At 37.5% G+C, this 23,335-nt stretch overlaps 2 protein-coding genes across 2 annotated transcripts in view; both read right to left on the bottom strand.

Annotated features, from left to right (window-relative positions):
* The window catches only part of apba2 (amyloid beta precursor protein binding family A member 2), a 64,001-nt gene extending 57,567 nt beyond the window's left edge, over positions 1-6,434 (bottom strand). Inside the window, exon 1 of the mRNA XM_022767902.1 lies at positions 6,345-6,434. The gene's annotated coding sequence lies outside the window, so the exon portion shown is untranslated. The remainder of the gene's footprint in view (positions 1-6,344) is intronic.
* A 4,533-nt stretch (positions 6,435-10,967) lies between these two features.
* On the bottom strand, positions 10,968-12,387 carry LOC111238379 (serum amyloid A-5 protein-like). Its single transcript, XM_022767849.1, has 4 exons — positions 12,276-12,387; positions 12,067-12,166; positions 11,776-11,914; positions 10,968-11,147 (listed from the first exon to the last, which is right to left on the bottom strand). The coding sequence occupies exons 2-4, from the start codon at positions 12,152-12,154 to the stop codon at positions 11,009-11,011; spliced, it is 366 nt and encodes a 121-aa protein (XP_022623570.1). The 5' UTR covers positions 12,155-12,166; positions 12,276-12,387; the 3' UTR covers positions 10,968-11,008.
* Between the last annotated feature and the right edge of the window lie 10,948 nt (positions 12,388-23,335).

Raw genomic sequence — 23,335 nt, forward strand, 5'->3', positions numbered from 1 at the left:
CAGACTGCAAGCCAGGTCCAAAAAACATTTTTTGTCTGAAATGAAAACCTGATAATAGTTTGAGATGGAGCTCACAATAAAGTAATACATTAATTGCCAGTAGAGATCCATATGTGGATACTTTGACTCTGAGAGGACATGCTGCTTGCTTCACTATGAGCTTTATGCCAAGAAACACGTAATTAGAGCTGTGTTTTTTAAAGTTACTATTACAAATGTTGATGTGCTAAACAGGATTGGTGGTAAAATTCAAAAAGCACCAATTATCATATAAGGTAACAGGTGGGAATTAATTAATAATTTTTGTAACTTCAATACAAACAGCTTGCAAAAGCATGCTTAAATGTTACTGATTTTAAAGCAGGTGACTATTTTTAAGGATTACCTTGCATTTAATTATGTCTGAAGACAGAAAAAAACATTTAAAAAAAAAGATGTTTCCATTAAATTGGCAAAGAAGTTAGCAAAAGAAGGTTTCTGATGAGAAGACGAACAACACGTTTGAGATATTTTTGAATCCGATTCCACTCACAAGCAGCAGTCAAAACAAAAAAGAAAGAACACATATGAGAACCAGTGGAGTCTGCATTGTGTGTATGTGTGGAGGTGAAGTGGTATTTACAGCAGCAGTGAAGATAATATCATGTCTGTTTAGTAAGGGGAGAGTCAAAGGAGATTTAGCACACAAGCTGTGTATTTTGAGGACCTTAGGATAGAGACAATGTGGCCTCTGCCTTCACACTTGACTCAGTAAGGTCATTTTGAACACTCAGGAAATTGTAAATAACACATCCTGCTGCCCTGCAACATTTCTCACAAACCTCTCCATGCTTCAACTAGTCACAGCTTTGATATTGATTACTTGAAGGTACGGGTCACTGATGTGTTGAAAAATGACAAGGGGGTAAAGACAAGTGTTTTGTGCATTCTGGGGACTGACTTCTCAAACCATAAAGTGGTTTACAGCAAGACAGAGAGACAATGAGATCGGAATATCACAAGAAAAACAACATGTCATAATGAAGGCAGCTGATGCATGGTGTAGATGTTAACTTGCTGTTTTATCACTGCCACAAAAGTGATTTTCTTTCTCTTTTCCTTCATCTTTGAATAGAAACTATGTTAAAAGAGACTTTGCATGCTATCTATACACAACCTGAAGAATCACAGGGATCCCTAGCTTCTTGTCCTCTCTGAGAACAACAGTTCAAAGACTGGCTCACATTTTAAAAACTGCCACAAATGATGAAACATGATATGTTGAAACATTGGCACGCTAACTATGCCTGACTGATCCAAAGAATGAGACCTGGATTTATGGATGTTTTTTTTTTTACCTATTAGTATAGATAATAACAAGTCATATGCCTGAGCCAAAAGTCAGCACTTCATCGACAATAACGCTTGGCCTCTCAAAGACCGATCAAGCCACTTCTGATCGATATTATCCCGTGGATGAAAGCTATAGGCAATAGCTTTGCCTCCACATCAAAGGAGTCTAGAGAGAGTTTAAAAAAAACCTGACTGAGGCAGAGACACAGTTCACACTTTCAAGGAAAAACTCAAATCGAATGAGACAGCACTGTCAAAACAACTAGAGTAACACTAATATGGTTGTCATATTCATGTGTATGATAGCAGAACAATGTCAAGAGCTGGACAACAAGGGCTGACCCAACTCTTTCAGGATATTCATGCTTTACTTAGAGAAAACTGACTGTAACTGTTATATGGCATGCCATTTTATATGGTTATGATATGAAGAATTATATCCACAATTTAACACAATCTAAGTAAGACTGCTCAAGTTTTGAGGATACAAATTCGAATACAAAAGGTCAACTTTGTAAATGAAAACAAACAAAAGATTTAAGTCCTTACTATGCAAACAGAAACAGCCAGCAAAGCTGTGCAGAGAAGTAGAAGACGATCAATGAACCGACAAACGCACTCTGTAGATATATTAGGTTACAGTGCTTACCTTACCTTATGAAACACAACTAGTAGGGATAAAAAGGTTCAGCATATTTCGAAATCAGCATATGTAGAGGTGAAATGCCTCTGTCTGCTCTACATTCTTACTCACTGTTGACCACTTCATACCTGGCCACAACAAAGTGTTTGCCTTGGTTTAATTCTAAATTATGCTTCACTGCAATATAGAACTACATGCCTATGCTGAGGCTGCACAATCCTCTAAATATGATATTTTAATAGTACAAAATATTTGAATTTTTTTTTAATCAGCATTTGGATCCAGATCAGAGTCAACAAAGGCAACCTGACTGACAATCGGGTTAATTTCTGGAGAAAGAAATTCTTATTTGGGAATAAAAGGGCTTTGTGTAAGAAGTGACATAAACATTAAAGTCCATCTCAGTTAAATTTATGTATAAAAAGTAATATATGTGATTCATAAGCATCTCATTTTCTGTAATATGGTACAGCTCACTGTAGTGATGATGTCATCTGAAGATAAATCCTCCACGGACTGTGAATAATGGAACAGCTCATAGGACAATATGACATCATAGTGATCTTACTGGAATAGAGGGATGTTTTCTGATTCAATGCAATGCACACTACATTCACATAAAAACAATTTGGACATCATATCTCATACAAATTATATGAGCACATTGTTGCGTGAAAAAAAAGTTGCTTATAACATCATGAATTTAGGTCTTGATGCCCAAATTTCCTTCCTTACATAGACAATCAGACCTGTCTCCTAGAAATTACGTTTATACATAACTAATTTGCAACAGCAAATACATTTTGAAATAAACGTAATGCTGACCACATTATGTTTTTATTAACATAATGATGAAATGCTGTCAACATATGGCAAGTTGCAAAGAGCAGATACTGTAAAATGTTCACCGAAAGCGTATTTGTTTTTCATCAAAATGTCCATTCTTGAAGTACAATATTAACTTGTGGTGACTACAGCATTATTTACATTTTTCATAGTTATGTATAGCCACTCACGTCACTTGGTTGAGGTTGGGGAAGATCATGGTTTAACACTGAAAAAGTCCATAGTGACTTCAGACACAATGTGTTTTTTTTTAACAATTAACCAAAACCATGATCTTTCTCTTATCGTAACCAAAGGGCTTTTGTTGTCTAAACATAACCATAGAAAGTAATCAGGATACAAACTCCAGTCTCTGGTTTCACAGTGACATGCTCTGTACACCCACCATCCACCCTGAACAACTCACAGGGACTTCAGTGTAGTTCATAAATTTATTGCTTCATTCATTCAAAAAAATGTTGCTTCTGACCATAATCCAGCCAGTGATTACATTTGTCACCACAACTGGGAAAACAAATAGGTAATATAAAAATGGAATTTCTGCGAGACAGGTTTGAGACAATTGACTTCATTGGTAGACACTCAAAAGTCCAAAATAGTGCTGAAACGATCAGTGGATTAATTGGACGACAGACAATTGGAATGGAAAACAATTTTGATAATCAAATAACTGTTTTAGCCACGTATCAAGGAAAAATGACAAACACACTTTTCAAATGTTATGATTTGTGTCTTATTTCTGTCATTGTAATTCAACATCTTTGGCTTTTTTTAAATTAAAGAATTAATTGAATCATCGTGACACCAATCAACATTTTAATCAATAAGAAAATATTAATCAGATGCAGCTCTACAGTTGTCCAAAAGCATAACTTTGGGTGGACATGAAATCTTTTTCTGTCAGAGTGGTCAGTTCCTGTGTTTTGAAACAGCTAAAAAATATATTCAAATAAATTAATTCCCAGTGGATTAACCTACAACAAGCTCCAAGGAGTAAATTATATCCAGCCCCTTTATTTGTAATCCCTCAGCACATCTCTGTTTGCTAGTTAACATACAGCCAAAGTGTGGTTTACAGCTCATCTTCTACATGCTAAATCCTGTGATTGACTGAAATATGCTCGCTTTAATTGCTCACACAAAGCTGTTCTACAGCAGTACAATTGTCCGTAACAACACTGCAGCACCACTTATCTTACAAAAGCCTTTTTGCCTTTATAACAGTTTTGCAACATGAAAATCAACACCCGCTCTGCAGCCCTATCTATAGGTTTTATTTTCTTGCTTTTATGCATATATTACACATGACATTATGTAATGGATAACTAATTTCCCTGTGGCACTAACATCCACAATCAGGCAGACTGATTAATGCTAAAATGATATTGTTGTTTGGCCAAGCCTAGTAACAAGTATGTGTAGATCAATTTTCTTCATAGAGTAATGATTTAATCAAAAATTTACAAATAGTTATTATTATCCTTCATAATTTGCGCAGCAGAGCTGGAGGCTGTTGCTCTATTGTATTTCCTCCCCCGGAGTCCAAATTAGTATCCTCCGGCTGGGCTGCAGCATGAATAAGATACCAGCAGGCTGTAGGGAGGGTGTTTGTCCTTCAGTGCAGGTGCTACTCAAAAAACTGTTCCAGGCTACAGAGATGGTGAGAAAGAGCAGAGGAGTGAAAGAGATATGCACAAGAGGACAGTGTCATGAAAGTGAGGACAGACCTAGAGGAAACGGTGGGAGGAGAAGGGGGAAATGGTGATGAAAACTTTGCATCTCTACTTTCAACATCGCAGCAAGTCAACATGCTGTGTGCATCCTCGAAGGCCTTATAGGTTTCCACCATGGCTCTCCGGGACCCCTCACTTCTCTAATAGCCATACATTATTCTCCTTTATCTAGCCTCATCCTCTGTAGCCCTGGTCATCACTCTCTTCCTCAGCTGCGCCAAGCCATTGTTCTCCTTCTCCTTCTGTCTGTTCTACACTACAAGCCCCTTCTTCCATGTTTATTCAGTTAACCTCTTTTGCATCATTAGTAAATCAGTTATAAATTCTAAGCTGTGTATGATTGCTTGCTTACTTTCTTTGACTACACAGGTTGTGATTGCTTATGTTTTTATCAAGGTGTACAAAAGTTAAATAAAGAGCCTACACTGGGGTCTTTTTAATCTCAGCATCTACTATCCAAATATTAACTTCTGGTTTCCTTTCAGTGGAATGCAAACGCAAATTTTTTTTTGTTATATTGACTCAATGATTATATATGACTGAGGTGACTAATCATGTTGAATCATGTTGAAGTATAGCCAAATATTGAATGGAAGTCTGAAAGATTTAAATCTTACTGTATCAGCCTATGAGGTTTACACCACCGTTAGTAACCTAATGCAGCTTGACATACTGTGTATTCCACTGTGGGTCGCATCAACTCCAGGGACAATATTGCTGTTATGAAAGAAACCAACAAAACAAGACTTGCACTAAACGTCCGACAGCCTGAAGAGATATCATATCACAAGTGGACGATGGCTATTGAAAAGCATTCTGCATGACTGGATGAGGACAGACGGTAAGGACATAACATTGTATGATGCAAAGCAGATCATGTGAGCCTGTCCCCAGCTCCCTCTGAACAATAAACAGCCAGACACAACGCCTGTCAGCAACTGCCCTCCCCTGTGGCTGGCACTGGCACAGAGTGGCACACAGCAGACACTAAAGGATAAAACAAATCCTCCACCAAATTTAAAATTCACATACCTATGAGCGTTATATTATGTTGAGGTCTTAAACAATTTAAAACCAGTATCTTCAACAGAGAGTATCATGGTGTACTTAGATGCAGGAGTGTAGTGTACCTCACACAGTTTTCAACTTCAATCTTGTGATGGCACTATGAATGGGGGGAGAATTCAACTGAATATGTCAGTCAAACGTTAGACAAGTATGAGGTAATAGAATAAATAGGATATAAAGAAAATTAGCAGATATCAGAGTTGAAAAAGCCATTTCCACATAGCGAACTCAGAGCAGCCTGCAAATGCCTAAGGTGCCGTTTAATAAAACGATGCAGGAAAGGAATTGGACCATTAAGGGCATCTAAAAATTAATGACCTTCCTAGTCTGATGAGACACTAAAGGCCTATGGCAATATAACTACAATCGATAATTTTAGGCGTAGACCAGGCTGTACATGGATGAATCACCGCGAATTGTAGCATTAGGTGTGAACAGACTTCCAAAGGCAGCTCCAATCTTTTAACGGGGATACCCAGTAATACTGTCTAAATTACATGCCAGACTTTCAAAACAGGAACGTTTTCGGTCAAAGCTCACCGCCCCGTTGTTAGCACCGACGCTGAGGACACATCCACAGGCTGAACGAACAGCATCCATCCACCGCTCCTCTGGGTGCCTTGGAGGAGGAAAACTATAGCCTCACTAGACGGAGCGGTGTTCATCGATGTTACCGATATTTAGCAGTATCATTATAACATTTTAATACAACTGTGTCTTACCTGGAGAATTTCATATGCTGGTCAAGTCACCTCCGTTTCAGATTTGTGAGGGGTGGTGCTGGCTGGTCGCACATCACTCAGGGTATGACTGAAACCGTAACGTTACGGAGGCACAGTGCCTGACAGCAGCGCCCCGGAACGAGTATAACATAATACAAGCCCACTGCAGTTGTCTGGTCCGTGAACACGCCGCCTGCACGAGAGCCCGCTACCCCACCAGCGCGAGCTCGACTGTTACTTATACAAACAGTAATCCGTTACTTAGACGTTACTACAAAAATAAAACTATATACCGGCAGCAAATACTCGAAGTATTAAACAATTACTTTTGCTGCAGTCACCCGACCCTAAGTTAACATAACCGTGTAAACGATAATTTGGTTTTAACTGTGTTTAATGTGGTGGGCTATAGACTTTGTATATGTTAGCAACGTAATTAGCTAGCTAACAGATGTTAGCTATATGACTAGCTAACGTTACCCAGTTTGGGTCTGTCATATATTGACATACATTTGGGTCACAGACTGGTATATCTAAAACAACGTTTCAAAAAACCCAGGTCGTTAAAAAACGCTGCTCTTCTGTCCACACTCATAATCCCCACTCTTCCACGAGGTCCAACAATGATCTTGTCCCTGGGTTTTTTGATTACGTCAACAAACCGGACAGGTAGCTAACTGAATTCACCGAAGCGTGATACAGGTAACTAGAAAATTTTACAAACTGACTGCTTGTGGTTCAATCCCTTTCATCTTCAGACATGTGATGAATAGCTCCTGTGCGTTAGATCCAACAGTGGCTGACCATTACGATGCCGGCTAGTTAGTTTGTCTGTCTTCTTGAGTAAATTCCTAGCTAGCTAACTAACTACAACTAGCTAATTCCCTCCCTCCAATGTCAGACTCATATACCTTCAATAAAAGTTTAAATGTTCAATTCGGTTTGAATAAAGCTTTGTAAATCATGATGAAATGAAGTTCCCTAGACTATATATTGTTTATTTTCATTGCAAGAGTATCCTAGCGGAGGGTGGTAACATTTGTATATAGATATCAATGACCCTGTGTTTACTTTCTTCATTGACACAGACCAAAATGAAAAGACTGCATCAATCAAAGCTCAGCTTTGGAAAGGTGACAGATACGGGACAAGATGAGGAGACGGGAAAAAGAAAGCCAGAAGGTGATGGGGATGGAAGTGAGAAAGGAAGAACAAGTTCACAAAAAAGCGAAATCAAGGTAAGATGAAATATCTTAAATCAAGGCAATACAGAGCTTGTTTTTATCTGACAAGATCATTATTGTATTGTATAAATTGTACCGTTTTAGACACATTTCTGTAATTTCCACTGACATGGTTTTAAAGCTATTGTATCCACTTTTTGCCCTCCAGTCATCTTAAAATGCACATATATAGATAAGGAAAATCTTTCTTTTTTTTCAGAGAGCATGCCCTCAAATGCCTCTAGCAAGCTCAGTTTTTGGAACTCAGTATTTATGTTGTCAGCCTCTGAGCATCAAGAGAACCCCTCAACTGCCCCATAGACTTCAATGTTAACTGACTACTTCTTGTGAGCAAAAACACAAATGTAGATACTTTCTAAACTCAGTCATTCTTCACATCAGTTACACAGATGACACATGTACATCCTCAGCAAAGTATCGTGATGCTCACGGTGAAAAAATGTCCGCAATTCGAACTATGGTTTTTAAGGTAAGGCATCTTGTTTGAGTGGTGCTTTAGTGGTGCTCTCTGTCTGTTATCACTGCTTCTGCCAAGCAATGACTCAGCATTCTCAGGCTCCACAAACATTAGCACAGAGAGGGGTATGCCGGTTGGTTAGAACATGGTAAGAATGGAGCTCGTTTTTTGGTGCAATGTTCCCACCTGCTTGTTGTCATGTGTCTTCTATTACACGTTTTCTGTAAAGATGGCGAACAGCCTGCCTCTCTTGTCATCTGTGATTGGTGGATTACCTTTAGGCAGTTGGTACCTTTTTATTTTTCCATGTGACTATTAATGTCACTGTTATTGTGTGTTAAAGGCAGATTAATGTGTACTGCCAGGGCTTTTTGTTTGACATGTGTTTAGAGTTTCAGTTTGGGAATAGGTGACAGCTTATGGAGGAGCAGACTAATAGCTTGGGATAGAAATTGTGTCACGTTATTGTGCTTATAATTCTCCAGAAATAAAAACAGGCCTACAGTCTCTTTTGATGATCCTGTGTGGCTGGTCAGTAATACTGATTAAATCCTGTTTTGACACAGTTTGTCAGGTTTGTGATGCTCTACATGTTTATACTGCAGTCATCTCCAATGTAAGATTTTGCATTCACTCTAACCCAGCATGACAACGCTATTTCTTTTATGCTGATGGTGTGCTTTGAAGTTTTTTCCTGTGCTGTCAGTTGATGTTTTTGGACACACACAGGTCATGTTTCTCTACATATGGAGCTAACTTTGCGAATTACCTTGTGTAGCATTATTATTGCCTCTAGCTGCTGTTTCTGGAATATGTATCACGTTGGCAGCCTGTTGTCTATCAAAGGTGGTGTGTGGTTAAATAAAGGTATGCAATACAAGGATGTGTGTTGCATACAAATTCACCTCTAAACAGTAATTTCACAGGTATTCAGCAAGTTGTTTTATTTCTAAATAGCTAAAACGATATGTTATTATGACACAATGGGAATGTGTTTTGTATCTCAGTGCTATACACGAGATTATACATCGATTATTTGTAAATGGGAAACCCATCTATACTGCTACCTAACTACTGTTAGTAGTTGTTAGTAGTTGACTCCTGCTAGTAGTTGACTGACTACTAATGGCTAACATTTTGTTTTATTATTATGCAAATGAAAGACAAGCAAACAAATCCAACTCTGAAATGGCATTTTATTATTGAGTCAACAAGAATTTACATTAGAAAATCTATGTTGATTACATCGGTTGATTACAATCCTGTGACCAGCTCTCACCTAATGCACTTCAGCTTCCACCTCCAGTTTTACATTTCAGCTTCTGAGTTTTCAAAACATTACATATCAGTTGATATGAGCTGTTTTTCAGCCATTATTGCCTCTGCAATTACATTCAGCTTCCAACCTTTGCTTTATTATTTCGCCTTTTGGCTTTTTGTGTTTTCTGCTAATGTCACTGGTGACAACCTTCAGTCTTATCATTTCTGTCAGTATGTTGAGTTTGGTGGTTTCATGTAATTCCCAGTCTAAACAACCAGAATCATTGATAACACCTATGTGCACATGCACAACCTTTAAGAATCTTTGAGGAGTTTGAAAATGTATAACTCAGCAGCAAGTTTTGTAAAATGATCAGTATTATTTTTTGAAGGGTCAGTTCACAAAACGTCTACAAAAACACATTTTCTCACTTCTAATGTTATCCATGCAGCAGGTTTTGAGATATCCAGCTCACATTTCTCTGGTCACACCAATACAATAGAGGTGACTGGAATTTCATTTGAGGTGCTCAAAGCACTAAGTATTGCATATTAAAAATTCAACAGCAATGTGACTTAACAAAAAAAAAACATAGGGTTTATTTCTTCTCTCTAAAGTAGTTCCAAAGACCACTGTTGACTCTGAAGTTTGTGGATGTTCTAGAGTAAAAGAGACCCTGTTCATGGAAAGAGATGTTACATTTTTGTCTCATTCTGGAGGTTAATTGTACCGGCATTCATTATATCTGTGTGTCAACCACAATGGAAAAGGCTTTTCTGGTTTAATCCATGCTGTGATGGAAAAAAACATTATATCTTATTAGTTTTATTCATAAACTAAACTAAGAAAGCCACATCGCAAGGTAGAGTACCTCTAAAGCTTTTCAGCCTTGGATATCAGTTGGAGGCTAGCACTGCCACTTAGTGGCCATGTCTTAACATTACAGCTGACTGACGCACCAGGCACACAGTCACAGATGCACAGGGCTGAAATCTGTTGCATTAAATCCACAAATGCAACAAGCCTTAATCTCTTTTTTAAGGCAATATTTTTTCACCAACAGAGAGTTTGCATTTTACATTTTCAAAAAAAATTGTAACTTATGATCTAACAATCATGTATGCTGAAATATACAGAAGAGGAATATTAATTTCAATATGTTGGCTTTTTAATTTCAGAAAAGTTAAAATTACTAAAAGAAGGATAGCAGCCAATTTTATTACACAGTCATGATACAGGGGCATCAACCACCTGACAAATTAACTCCACTAAGACCACTATATGCATGTGTATAAACAGAATGTTGCTTAAAAAAAGTATTTTCATGTCCAATTATGTTCCAATTATCATTGAATGAGTTTGATGTTTTATTACTGTGTCAAAGTGTCCAATCATGTTGTCACTGACTTAATATATTTGAATTAATGTGATATTGATGTGGGCAAATAAAAAATGTATTTAATTAGATAAAATATCTGAGAACATGTTCTCTTCTACAGTAATGATGGCTGGTGATTAAGAAGCAGTAGGTCAGAGGTGTACAGTAATAACAAAACATAACAGAATAGTTACAAAAAGGTATCATCAGATGACAAAACAAAATGTATTTTTTCGGTGTGTGGTGTGTAAAATACTGTTGTCAATAACTGCAACACTAGACATTTATTTTATTGCTTTTATTAGAAGTTGATGGCTTTTATCATCAGTATTTGCCAGGAAGTCCCTCTGGCCTGAAATGGTTGGGATCTCTTCCCTCCTGCCCCCAACGGTTTGCTGCCTGATCAGCCTCAGAGTCCTCGGCACCATGACCCATTCTTTCCTGTGCCCACTCTCTGGCATTACTGGAATAGGAAAAGAGATGATGAACAACAGCACAAGCATGGGACCAAACAAGTACTTTTCTAAACATAGTTACATAGTGCTGTAAAAGGTCCAAGATCAGAAACCAATTTCAGCAAGCAAGACTTATATATTGGCGTAGGCAGGAATACATAACATTGCTATAGTTGTAATTGTAAATTAGCATCTGAAGGAAACAGGACTTCAACACTGATTTTACATAATTCCAAAGATTCTGTGAGAGGATAGTGAACTAAGAGAAGAGTCTGGACCTATAATGGTCATTAGATTAATCTATATTTCACTAAGCAGGTTTTGAGTCGCATCTAGGTAGGCTTGCAGATTGCCTCATCAGGTGATGTTATTGTATCAGATGAAACATAGATCTATTTGTCATTTGTGTAGAAATGACAAACACTTTTGAATTATGTGATCTGGTAAAATATAAATGGAAAATAATAAAGGGCTAAAAAATTATCCCTGAGGCACTGCACAATTCACCAGTGGCAAAACAAAAGGGCCTTCGGATGAGATAAGAGTAAAACCAATCCAAATGGTTCTTAAACCCATCTGCAGCTTTATGAACAAATATTTCTTGTGTTTTGTTTTTTTCTACTCTTCACTCCTCACCTGATAACTTCAGCTGCCCATCTTCCCCCTGATCCCCTCTGAGCAGCATCATAGTTTCCTCTTGCATGAAAGTATTTGTCAGAGTTTTTCCAGTTCGCATCCCTCATGTCCTTGTAGGCTCGCAACATATCACGAGCCCCTGATCAGAGGGACAGAGGATAAGGTTTAGTAAAACAAATGAGAGAATTCAGAAAATAAAACATATAATGTAAAACACTACATCCTGCATGTGAGACATACAATTATACGCATTGTTCTTGTAAAAATGTTTAAAAAGGCCATGTTTCTAACCTTGAGCAGCTTCAACTGGAAACTTGTACCACTGAGCGTTGGTTTCCATAATTAGAATCAGAACAATTCCTGCTAGAAGCAATTTCATGGTTGTAGATGTCTAAAAGAAAAAAAAACAGGTCCATACAGTTCATCATTAAAACACACAAAATTATAAACATACATTAATATTCATCAGGTTCTATCACCAAATGAAAATGTAAACTTACTTTGCTGCACCAGTAGAGAATAGAGCACGTCTTAATTGTAGAATATCTTGTCAGTGAGGACTACTGGTGTGATTATTGCTTATATGCTGTTCTGAAACTGGCTGGGCTGCAGGATTTTAAAGTCATGGAAAATTCCAGAGCAATTGAGGAACAGTCTGGATTTTCCCAAAAACACACTGAGGACTTTCCATAGTTGTGCAAGTGCAGGTATTGACAAGGCCAGAGACAAATGCAAGTTATATAAACAGAAAGTGTAAGTGTGTTGTGTTATGAAAAATCTGTTTCTGTTTATCATTATAACTTTGCACCTTTACCTTAATAGATTCATATGCTACAATAGTTCTTTTTATATTTCTGTAGCAGTTGTTTTTGGATTTCTTATGGTTATGTGGTCTTCTTTAAATCAGAACATGGATGACCTTCCAAGAAAATACAAAAATATATTTATTGTTTTTGATGTTGGATCCGTATGGTCCACTGCTGCAGTTTTTTTCTTTTGTAGCTGTTGTGCATGCATGATTTCTATTAGAAAGAACTCTCAAACTCCCACCACATCTCTGCAGTACTGGAAACTGCACAGACCTTATTCAAATGAATGGCAGTTCATGATAAAGGAAAGTACAGAAGCTGATGTGCTGTCAGAAGTAGTCTGTTTGTTTAACTTAATACAAGCAACCACAATTTTTTAATACCTTGTAAACAGAATAATCTTGCTATTGTCTTTTTCTTTACATACTAAGTTTATGTACTACTTTGCTAATTTTACTAGCTCACTACTACCATGTACTGTATCTTGGGTAATGCACAGCACAAACTTATATTTAACATTTGTTGACTAGTACAGTTATTCAGCCATCATATAGATCCTCCTATATGCATCATCTCTCGAGCAAAGGGGCTTTACTCTGTGGGTTAGGGTTAGGGTTAGGCGTTATTATGAGGCATTATGTTTTCGGGTTGTCCATCTGTACACCCCATTCTCGTGAACGTGATATCTCAGTAACACCTTGAGGGATTTTCTTCAAATTTGGCACAAACGTTCACTTGTACTCAAGGATGAACTGATTTGGTTTTGGTGGTCAAAGGTCAAGGTCACTGTTGCCTCACAAAACATAGTTTTGGCCTTGTGACCATGATATCTCATTAACGCCTTGAGGGATTTTCTTCAAATTTTGAAGGATGAAGTGATTTGATTTTTGTGGGCAAAGGTAAAATTCAAGGTCACTGTGACTTTACAGAACACATTTTTGACCATAATTCACAATTTCATACGTTAAGTATGACACAATTTAACACAAATGTCCAGTAGGATGAAATGGTGAAGTGGTGACATTTTATATCTAAGTGGTCAAAGAACAAATTCACTGTGACATCATTATGTTTTGTAAAAATACCTCTGGCCATTATTTAATGATGTAAATCAGGAATGGAAGATTGTGAACATATGTCCTGCAACTTAGCTGGTTATAGCAGAGGCATACAACTGCGAGGTAGGAATTCTTTTTACATTATGTTTTTCTTTAGGCATAGTTTTTCATTCTTTATTCTATGTTTTATCATCTTACACTGTTTTCTTATCATCCCTTCCTTTAAAAGCCTAATCTTTTCTCTTGTCTCCCTCTGAAAGCGTGATGTTGGTTGATTTGCCACTTTTGATTAGTCTCTTGTGTGAGCCTCATTATCCCGTCACAGTTTGAATGCTCTTTCAAACCTTTTATTAAAATAATGAGCTTAAACAGGGTATGTTAACATTAAAATTTAAATATACACCTGACCAAATAACCAAAATATTTCTTTTATTTGTTTTAACAAAATAAGGTCTTAGGATTTAAAGAGAGGGTTCAAAAATAAGGCCTTTCATTTTTTTTAATTTATCAAATAACTTCATACAAAATGCAGTAAATAGAGCAAACCTAAATCACATCAATATTTGGTGTGACCACTTTAAAGCGGCACCAATTCTTCTAGCACACAGAAACCTCACAAGGCTCTGAGGGGCCCAAACCATCTGTAGCAGGACTCGTTGTTGTTCTTGTAACTGAAGATAGTTGTTTATGACTCTGGCTGTATGTTTGAGGTTGTTGCCAGGCTGCAGAATGAACTTCTGATTTCTCCCTGATGGTGCTACATGATGGATAAGAATCTAAACATCTAAAATGCCTAAAACCTTTGCGCAGTTCTATTGTTGCTCGTTCATTGGCCACTAAACAGAAAAGTCCAAATTTCTCTCGAGCCTTATCTTAGTTTTGACAGAGTATTGACCTGAGGCAAAATAAAGTTGTCGGACTGTGAAGTCTACAAAATTCCTCATTCTGTATATTTTATTTTAGAAAGTATTCATACCCCTTCAGTTTCTGCACTTTTTATTGTGTTATAGATTTGATTGTAAATTGATAAAACTGCCATTCTTGCCCATCAATCTACACATAATAACCCATAATGACAAAGTGAAAACATGTTTTTAGGCATTTTTGCAAATTTATTTGCAAAAAAACCCAAAAAAACAAAAGACAACTAAAACATGAGATAATACTAAGATTTTGGTAATTAAGTACAAAACTCAAACACATAAAAATCCAATTTTGTTGAGCTTTGATTATACAAGCAGGAACACAATTTCAAACCATAATAGTGCACATACAAATAACCACTATCACTATAAACAAAATAAGTTTTAAGTGGAATGATGTGTATTATTATTCTGATGGATTAATAGCATCATATTCCTGCAATAACCATGTACCTTTATTTTGGTAATTCCCACTTGGTCATGTCAGGTAAATATACACCTCATATAAACAGTAACACCATTTACAAGTAATTAGCAACTTTTTTTTATCAATTTACCTTTAATTCATAAATTTCAAGAACATGTGACTGTTGGGTTACAAATCACCAGAGGATAAATGTATCATATATCTTGTACCCACTAGTCTGCTACTTTAAACAACTTTTACAAATGTTTTGTATAATTCCATATCCTTAATGCAACACAGAGCTGTTGAAATGTGCTTTAAACACTTCACCATCTTTGAAATGATAATATAACTATAAATTTGATAAAGTAGTATTTTTAGAGAAAGACCACATATTACATATAAGAAATAATGTAGCACCTCATAAAATGTGCCATGGCATTGTTATGACCGTTCACTAACCCAGTGAAACTGCAGCTTGATTGACAACACTGACCTATCTGTTCTATCTAAGCCTCTTATCGTACCCTGACTGAAACTGCTCTTTGTGCTGCTGTGATGTGATAGCAGCTCTCTGAGCTTTTAACAGTGATTTTCTTTTTCGCTTGACACGTGAAGTATATACGTCTGCTTTTGCATGATTTTTTCTTTTGCCATAGTTCATTGCAGGTCATGTCATTTGATAATATAGATTTGTTGTTTCATTTTAGATCGCACAGTCTCCCCAACCACAAACTATTTTGGTGACCTTGATCTCTTAGAATGCTTAATGTTAAAGATTTGATGTTAGAGAAAAGATTTTGGTAAAGTTTATACTTGCAGATACTTCATACTTAAGGAAATTAGTATTGTAATGAAATGACTAAGACCATGAGTCACACCATATTAACCATCTACATCTAAGAGTGATACATAAAATCATATATGGTCTCATATTTGTTGGCCCACCTGTTGATTGTGTAGCTGTGCATATCTTAAGGCCTATAAATATGCTGTAAAAACACAGCACATTATTCCCAAGGCTGTTGTGCACTTGCTCAGATGTGTTGCTTTAGTGCTTATAACAATAGCGGGGTTGATTGCGATATAATGGCTCTAAAATTACCTCGAGTCTGTGAGTGCTCATGAACCTCTCTTTTATAGTTTCAAATAAAACAACATCCCAGAGACTGAACAAATCTTTGTGAAGAAATTACGTGATGTACTGAAAAGCGCTGGAGGATTAAAGCATGGCTTAGGCTGTGCTGATGAATGTGTTGTTTTGAGTTCAGAGAAGACTCTGTGACAGGCTAATAAATATTCATCGCAAAGATAGTGGGAGAAAAAGTGAGGGTGAGGAAGAGAGCTGATGCAATGAGAAGTTTGGAACAGGAAAAGCTGTTTGTGTCTAGTGTCTCAAGAATGAATGCACTGTGTATGCAATAGATTAAGTGGATTCCACACTTGCCATAAAGGAGAACCAACAAGGCTGTACCAGAAGACTATCAGCTTTACAGGGATGCACAAAAATGACACATGGTGGGCAATCACAAGAGAGGTGTCAGACAGAAATCTAGGTGGTAGAACAAAGGAACAAACATCAAACTGAGACTCAACACAGCAGAGCAATGAACTGATGAAGCACTGTAATCCAAGATCAAGATGTGGCAAATTGAAAATCTTTCCCAGAAATCACCTTTTATTGTTTGTCAGTCAGGTAAAGTTGCCAATTCAATATGTCAGAAATTGAGACATATAAAACACATGTCCATGGATAATTAATCAAAGCCTATTTTCTTCCTATATTCTTTGGCAAACTGCATTTGTAGCCAGTAGAAGGCTGTTCCAATATACATAAGATTTAAGCTTTGTGTTATACAAGTATTATTATTTACAGTTCAATTTATAGATGATAGATAAATCAAGTCACATCCTTTTTGTTTATTTTGCCCAAAATAGCAAATCACAAAATTTGCCTCAAAGCAGTTTACAATCTGTACCACATATGACACCTTCTATTTTTAGACCCTCAATTCTGACAAGTGAAAACTCCCCAAAATAAACCTCTAATGGGAAAATGGAGAAACCTCAGGAATTGCAATATAATGGATTCAGATGTCGTTTAGAATAGATAGAGAAAATAAATAACCATATGACCATAATAAATGTATAGTTTGGTGCAAATTATATTAGCTATATCAATCACCATTCATATACTAATATAGGCAATTAATTATGATTTATTTTTTTCAACTAGTTGTTCCCTACATAATGACCTTTACCTTTAACTGCTAGTGAGACACTAAATGCATGTTGTAAGTTAAGTTGTATTAGTCAAAGACTAAAGTCAAGTCAAATTTTATTCATATAGTCCAGTATCACAAATTATGAGCACACATCTGTTTTCACTGACCGCGGGCTATCTTATTTAACATATTTAACATAATGATGAACGAGAGGAATGATCTCTCCTCTCATCAGCAGGATGACCACTGTTTGATATGTAACACTAGGGACCGCCATTGAGCCGTGTAACACGCATGGCTCCGGGCGAACGTGAATGGTGAGTAAATGTGCCTGATCGACTGTATAGGCCTATTGGCTGTAATGGCATGATGATCACAATGAAAGCACACAGGCTGCTCATGACACTGACACTGATGAAAAGCAGAGGCTCAACACGTGAGCGACGGATAGAACGTAGGCTGCAACTTCGGACAGGTTGTGTGAAAAGAGATTCTCACGTGAATCCCATTGATTGTTGATCCGACAGTGAAATCACCGGGAGGCTATTAAGCATGACTGATGATCAGGACTGATTGTGAAAAAACATTAGTTCATGTCATTGGTGGTGACATTAGCAGTAATGTCTTCATACTCCTGCTTTCACCTGCGTTCTTTTCATCACACAGAGCTGCGGCAGACTTCGATACTATACTGTATATTGATTATAGGAATCGTCTGTCATATTTACTACTATTATCAATATCAGGGTGGATACAACGTGCCTGGCAGCTGAATGTCATGGCGTTTTCTGTTGAAAATATGAGCGATATTGGCCTACATAAAAACATGATTTGCATATGAATATCCTGATTTATATCTGTTCAGATATCATCATGAGCTGCACATAAATGTGTGGTTTCGGAGTGAAAGTGTGCGCAAAACGTCTCGATGTGTTGGGATATTGGAGACGGGAGCCTCTGATGACATGGTCAACAACACTGAGGGCGCACGGATTCTTCGCTTCATCTATGAGTAGACGACCTACTACCGACTTCTTTCACGTCACCCCGCCCGTCTGCCTGTCGTCTCCTCCCTAAAACCTTTACTGCGACCATCCCTTTGAGTGACTCTGTGGTGAGAGGGAAAAAAGAGAGTGGGAGAGACAAAGTGAGAGAGCTAAAATACATGCAGACTCCCAACATCACCTAGACTACCTGCTCCAGCTCAACAAGGGGAGGAGGACGCACAAGTGCAGGCGCGTCCATGCGTGCCAGCCGAACAAGACAATAAGCGGGCAAAGGACCACAAATCCAAAATTGGAATAAGAGTTTATCCTGAGAACTCTTTGGAAAAGAGCACGGCTTTGCTACAAGAAGAAGGCAGCCTAAATGAGTACATTGTAAGAAGAGTCATGCATCTCAACAGAGAAGAAGATAACAGCAAAGGTGAGCAAAAGATTTCAGCGGCCATCGGTAGATCATTTTAACCCAGGCACTCTGTATAGTTCAAAGCTCTCGCGTTGGTTGCCAGATGCCCTTGAGTGTGTCATGTAGATGTCAAGTAATGATGCAGGGGGTCATTCCAACAAGCTGGTGGTAACTGCTGCAATTGTTCTGCTATTGCTTGTCTGCCTTTCACCAAAACGCGCTGAAAAGCCTTGGATGGCAGCGAGAAGGGATGTTGCATACACCCAAGGTGGCAATGTAGTGACTGTCTGTGAGACAGCCACTTGAGCACTTGTTGTACTCTTATTTGGATCCACTGTGGATGTTCGCATCCGCGGTTGTTTTTGCACGAGGTCACCAGAGCATTAATGCACAAGGTCATCTGTTGTCGCTCATATTGATGAGCAGCCTCCCGGGTTTGTGTCGCTATCAGGCGCGCGCGTTTGTATCGTTGTCGGTAATTGAGTCGCCACGGATGTGTGTCCTCCGTCGTGGTCGGTGGGGAGAATTAGAGAGCAGACGGTGTGTAATGACACGAGCCCTTCCATCAGGAGAAATAATCAGGGAGTAGATATCTTTTGATGCATCAGCCAGCTCCATACAGGATATTTTTACTCTCAATCTTTGAACTGAGGTCGAGGTCACTGACTAACACCTGATGAAGGAGAACTGCCTCTGAATGTCTGTCGACATGACGCAGCCAGTGTCTTACTAAGCATTATTAAATAAACAGCAGTAGGACTTGCCTTGTGTCCACCACACCCACATGAAGTAATTTAAGCACCATTATAATGACTGACATGTAGTATGTACAGTAGGACCATTATCTGCAGTGTTTTACCTGTGGACTTGTATTAGATTCATCAATCTACTACATGTAATGTTCAAAAACTCTCCAATCATAAATGAAAATGTAAAATAAGTAAAATATCGGCACTGCATTTCTGACCAGAATTCAATTTTTCCAAGTTAAAATAGTAAAACACTATACCATAAACTCTCACATGTGAGCAGCATGCAGATAATGACATGATATTACTGGCAAGGAAATACAACATTCATTTTTTATGTTCAACTGTCAAGCTTTATGGGCGGCTAATATCTTTGTTTTTACCCGCTGTAAAGCATGCTGTTTAGTGAGGAGTTCCCCATGTGGTGAGTGGTGCCTACACAGTGGCACACTGCTTTATCCCTCTTCTAAAATGTCTTACGACCTCATTGCCAGATATGGTTTCACCAGGGACAAAAGATGAGTCACAATCTACAACTAGAAGTGATTTCATGATTATGTGACAGGAGTGTGTGTGTTGTGTGTGTTGTGTGTGTTGTGTGTGTGTGTGTGGGTGTGTGTGTGTGTGTGTGTGTGTGTGTGACAGGTCTGTGTCAGTGTCTGTGCATCTGAAAGCGAGAGGGAATGTGTGAGAGAGAGTTGTGCAAGTCAAAAGGCAGTGATGAGAAGGTGAAATATAACAGCAAAACCCAGCCATACTTAAGCACAGCACCTTGAAAATACTGATGTAAAAGTTTTCCATAAATGCTGCTGAAATAAACTTAGGTAATTCATTACATTGAAAACTGAATTTTAAAGGTCAGTGCTGACAGTGAGACTCCTACAGATGAACGACAATAATAGTAATGATAGTATAAAGAGCAAGAAGTTTATCAAGTACATCTCAAATACGTATGATGAATTATATAAAGTATGAAGTGCATAGATACAACTAAAGTGCTGATGTTGATATTTCTACGAATTACAAATAACACACCAAAATAAATTGGAAGACATGACTACAATCTCTAAACTTTACATACATTTTCCATACAACTGACTTAATGATGGCACAAAACAAATGACAATCCTGAGAAAACATGAACAAAGAACAAACTGGCGGATTGCTTTTGCTCATATTTAAACTGTTGATCTCTAACATTGACAAGCTATTCCAACAGTCTAACTTACTGCAAGTGACATATTAAAGCTGCCTGGAGTTCTTAAATGTTCTATAAGGCCTGCCGATTTACTACTTAAACTCTCTACTAAAACAGATGGCGTTTTTATGCTTATAGGCTGTCTGCTGTGTCAAAGTGAATCAGATCAATAGCTCAGATTCATTACCAAAAAAATTATAGCCCAGCCTCCAGCTTTAAGTGTCATGTAGCATTACCCTGCATAGTCTAGACAATGCAAAAATACATTTAACACATTTTCCTGCAGAAACAATCTATTTTTAAGAAAAAATTTAGAAAGGCATAAAGTGTTTACTACAGCATTTGTAATTTATGTTAAAAACAAAAGTGACAGTTCATTCCAGAGAATATGGTTTTCTCAGCACATAGTTTGTTCGTGTATGTTTTATCATTTTTTCCACCTGTTGGCTGAGAAACTACGGATGAGCTGTAGTTTCAACTCCTTCACCGTCTGGACTTACCTGAAGAGAAGAGAGAATGTAAAGTAATCAATATGCCTGAGCAGTGTAGATGTTATTAGTTATCATGTACTTTGAAACAATTTGTTCGTTAATGCTAGAGGTTGCTTGTACATTTTAAGCGGGACATGGTGCAGTGACTAGCACTATTATGTCACAACAAGAGTAGAGATTTGGGAATTTTTGGGAATTTTTCAATTATTTAGTTTATTTTACAGCTATTAGACTGTAATATGATTAAAACTACTGAACTAAGACTCAAACCTTTAATGTCATAAGTATACGATATCTGGAGATGCTGCATACTGAACTGTAAATAGAAGGCTGAAGTGACAGTTGGTGGCTTCTCATGGTGTAATTATTCACTATATAAGTCTCAATACTACAAGTGTTAAAAATCACAAAGTATTATGGGCCTCATTTGTGTTGGTGTCATTTATTGGGTTTAATGCCACAATGCAATCCAAGTTCTGTGGTTTGCTGATTTTCCCAAATATTGATCAAGCTGTCCTAGTCTGTGCTTTAAGAATAGAATATGTAATATATTGATGTTTTTTTGTGATGAATGAGAGGAATGACATCATTGTGGAGCATAGGCAGAGATGTTTTATTTTATTTTTTTTGAAAATGTATAGAACATTTATACACATGAACAGGCATGAGCATAGTAAATAATTCATCAGAATATGTAGATGTATAAACAAATATACAGTTTTAAGCATAGGCAGAGATACGTTTCATAGTGTAGTATTCTGTCGTTTGTGTTGAGATCTTTCTGCGGCGTTGTTGTAATCTCTCCAGAACAGGTTAGGTGTGAATGTCAGGTGTCAAGTAGGCCTCCATGCAAGGTGCAAAAGAGAATCATTATTAATCTGACATGTAAACATTCAGAAATAATTGCTTAATATCGGTAGCATTCACACTCATAGGGAAACGTGTAATTAATATTGTGGTTACAACTAATGGGCTGGAATCTTATTAGTAGTTTGAGAAAACTGCTGGAGAGAGGAGAGAGAGTAGTAATTAATAGAGTCTGAAACAAAGATATTTTTATTCACAGTGTTGGGAAGCAAGCTACTTAGATTTACAGACTCGAGGAACAGACAGTGAGACCATGCAATGGGAAATATTGCCCTTTTCTACTTAGGTGCAAACATATTTACAAGCAAAGAGGAGGATGATGGAAGATCGCATCAAAAAAAATGGTGGAATAGAAAACTCAGACAGGAGGGGGCTAATAAAAAGACACAAGGTGTCACAGAGAGGGACAGATGATGGGTCTGTGTGTGGTGAGCAAGGCCAGACAAATAAATTCTTCAGTGTTTCAGAAAACTGCCACATCAATATCTCTCGTGGTGTATGATATGACTTGAAAAAAGAAAAAAAAAGGCATTGATGGCGAAACATGTCAGCTGAATCAACAAAATGATCAGATGTGAGGTGACTCTTTTTTGATCAATATTGTAGTGCCCTCTTTTTTATAAAGTAGGAGTGCAACATAAAACTAATACCTGTACCTGTATTCGTTTATTTCACCAGAGTAACCAGAGATTTATACTGGAAGATGTGAAACATTGTCTTAATTGCTTCATTTTCTGTGTTAGGTCTAAATTGACTCTAAAGAAAAGTTGTGTGACTGTAAATATTAATGGGGCAAGAGGAAGTGCACAGTGGAAAAAGAAGAGGTGGTTATGTGTGTAATCAGATGAGGCCCAGATGAATGTCAAGTTTGAATGACTTGTCCAAAATAAAAAACGACAAAGGCATTAACAAAAAAGAAGAGCCTTTATGGCTCACTGAGTCGCATTGAGACTGTTGACAGCATCAGCTGCCTCAGTCCAAATATGACATGTTTACGTTGAAGAGACAAAGCCCTCTAGAGGCTGTAATAATAATAAGAAGAGCAAAGGAGAATATACAAGGAGCTACAAGGTTAGTGAAGGGAGGAAGTCAGAATGGATTTATTGGCCAACAAAACATCAGACCTTAACACGGGAGACCACTGTTCCTTTCCTGTTGTTGGTGATAATTCATAAGTGAAAAAAGAAGGTGGAGGGGGAAGATGTCTGTTGAAATAAAATTATTTTGTAGTGTTGGAAAGAAAAGCAGTCTGAAAAGCTCTCTTGGCCATATCGCAAGCACTTTTGAGACGGTCCCTAGCTTCAGCTTGTCAGTTTCTGTTATGTGGACGGAATAAATTACTGTGAAAATTTGAATGCTGTTTATATTTATTCAGATCACCTTATCTGTTCATATCTTAATAATGTATTCCTATTTGTTTACATCCA

The sequence above is a fragment of the Seriola dumerili genome, unplaced genomic scaffold (assembly GCF_002260705.1).
Source record: "Seriola dumerili isolate Sdu_G_001 unplaced genomic scaffold, Sdu_1.0 BDQW01001299.1, whole genome shotgun sequence".
Taxonomy (NCBI): Eukaryota; Metazoa; Chordata; class Actinopteri; order Carangiformes; family Carangidae; genus Seriola; species Seriola dumerili.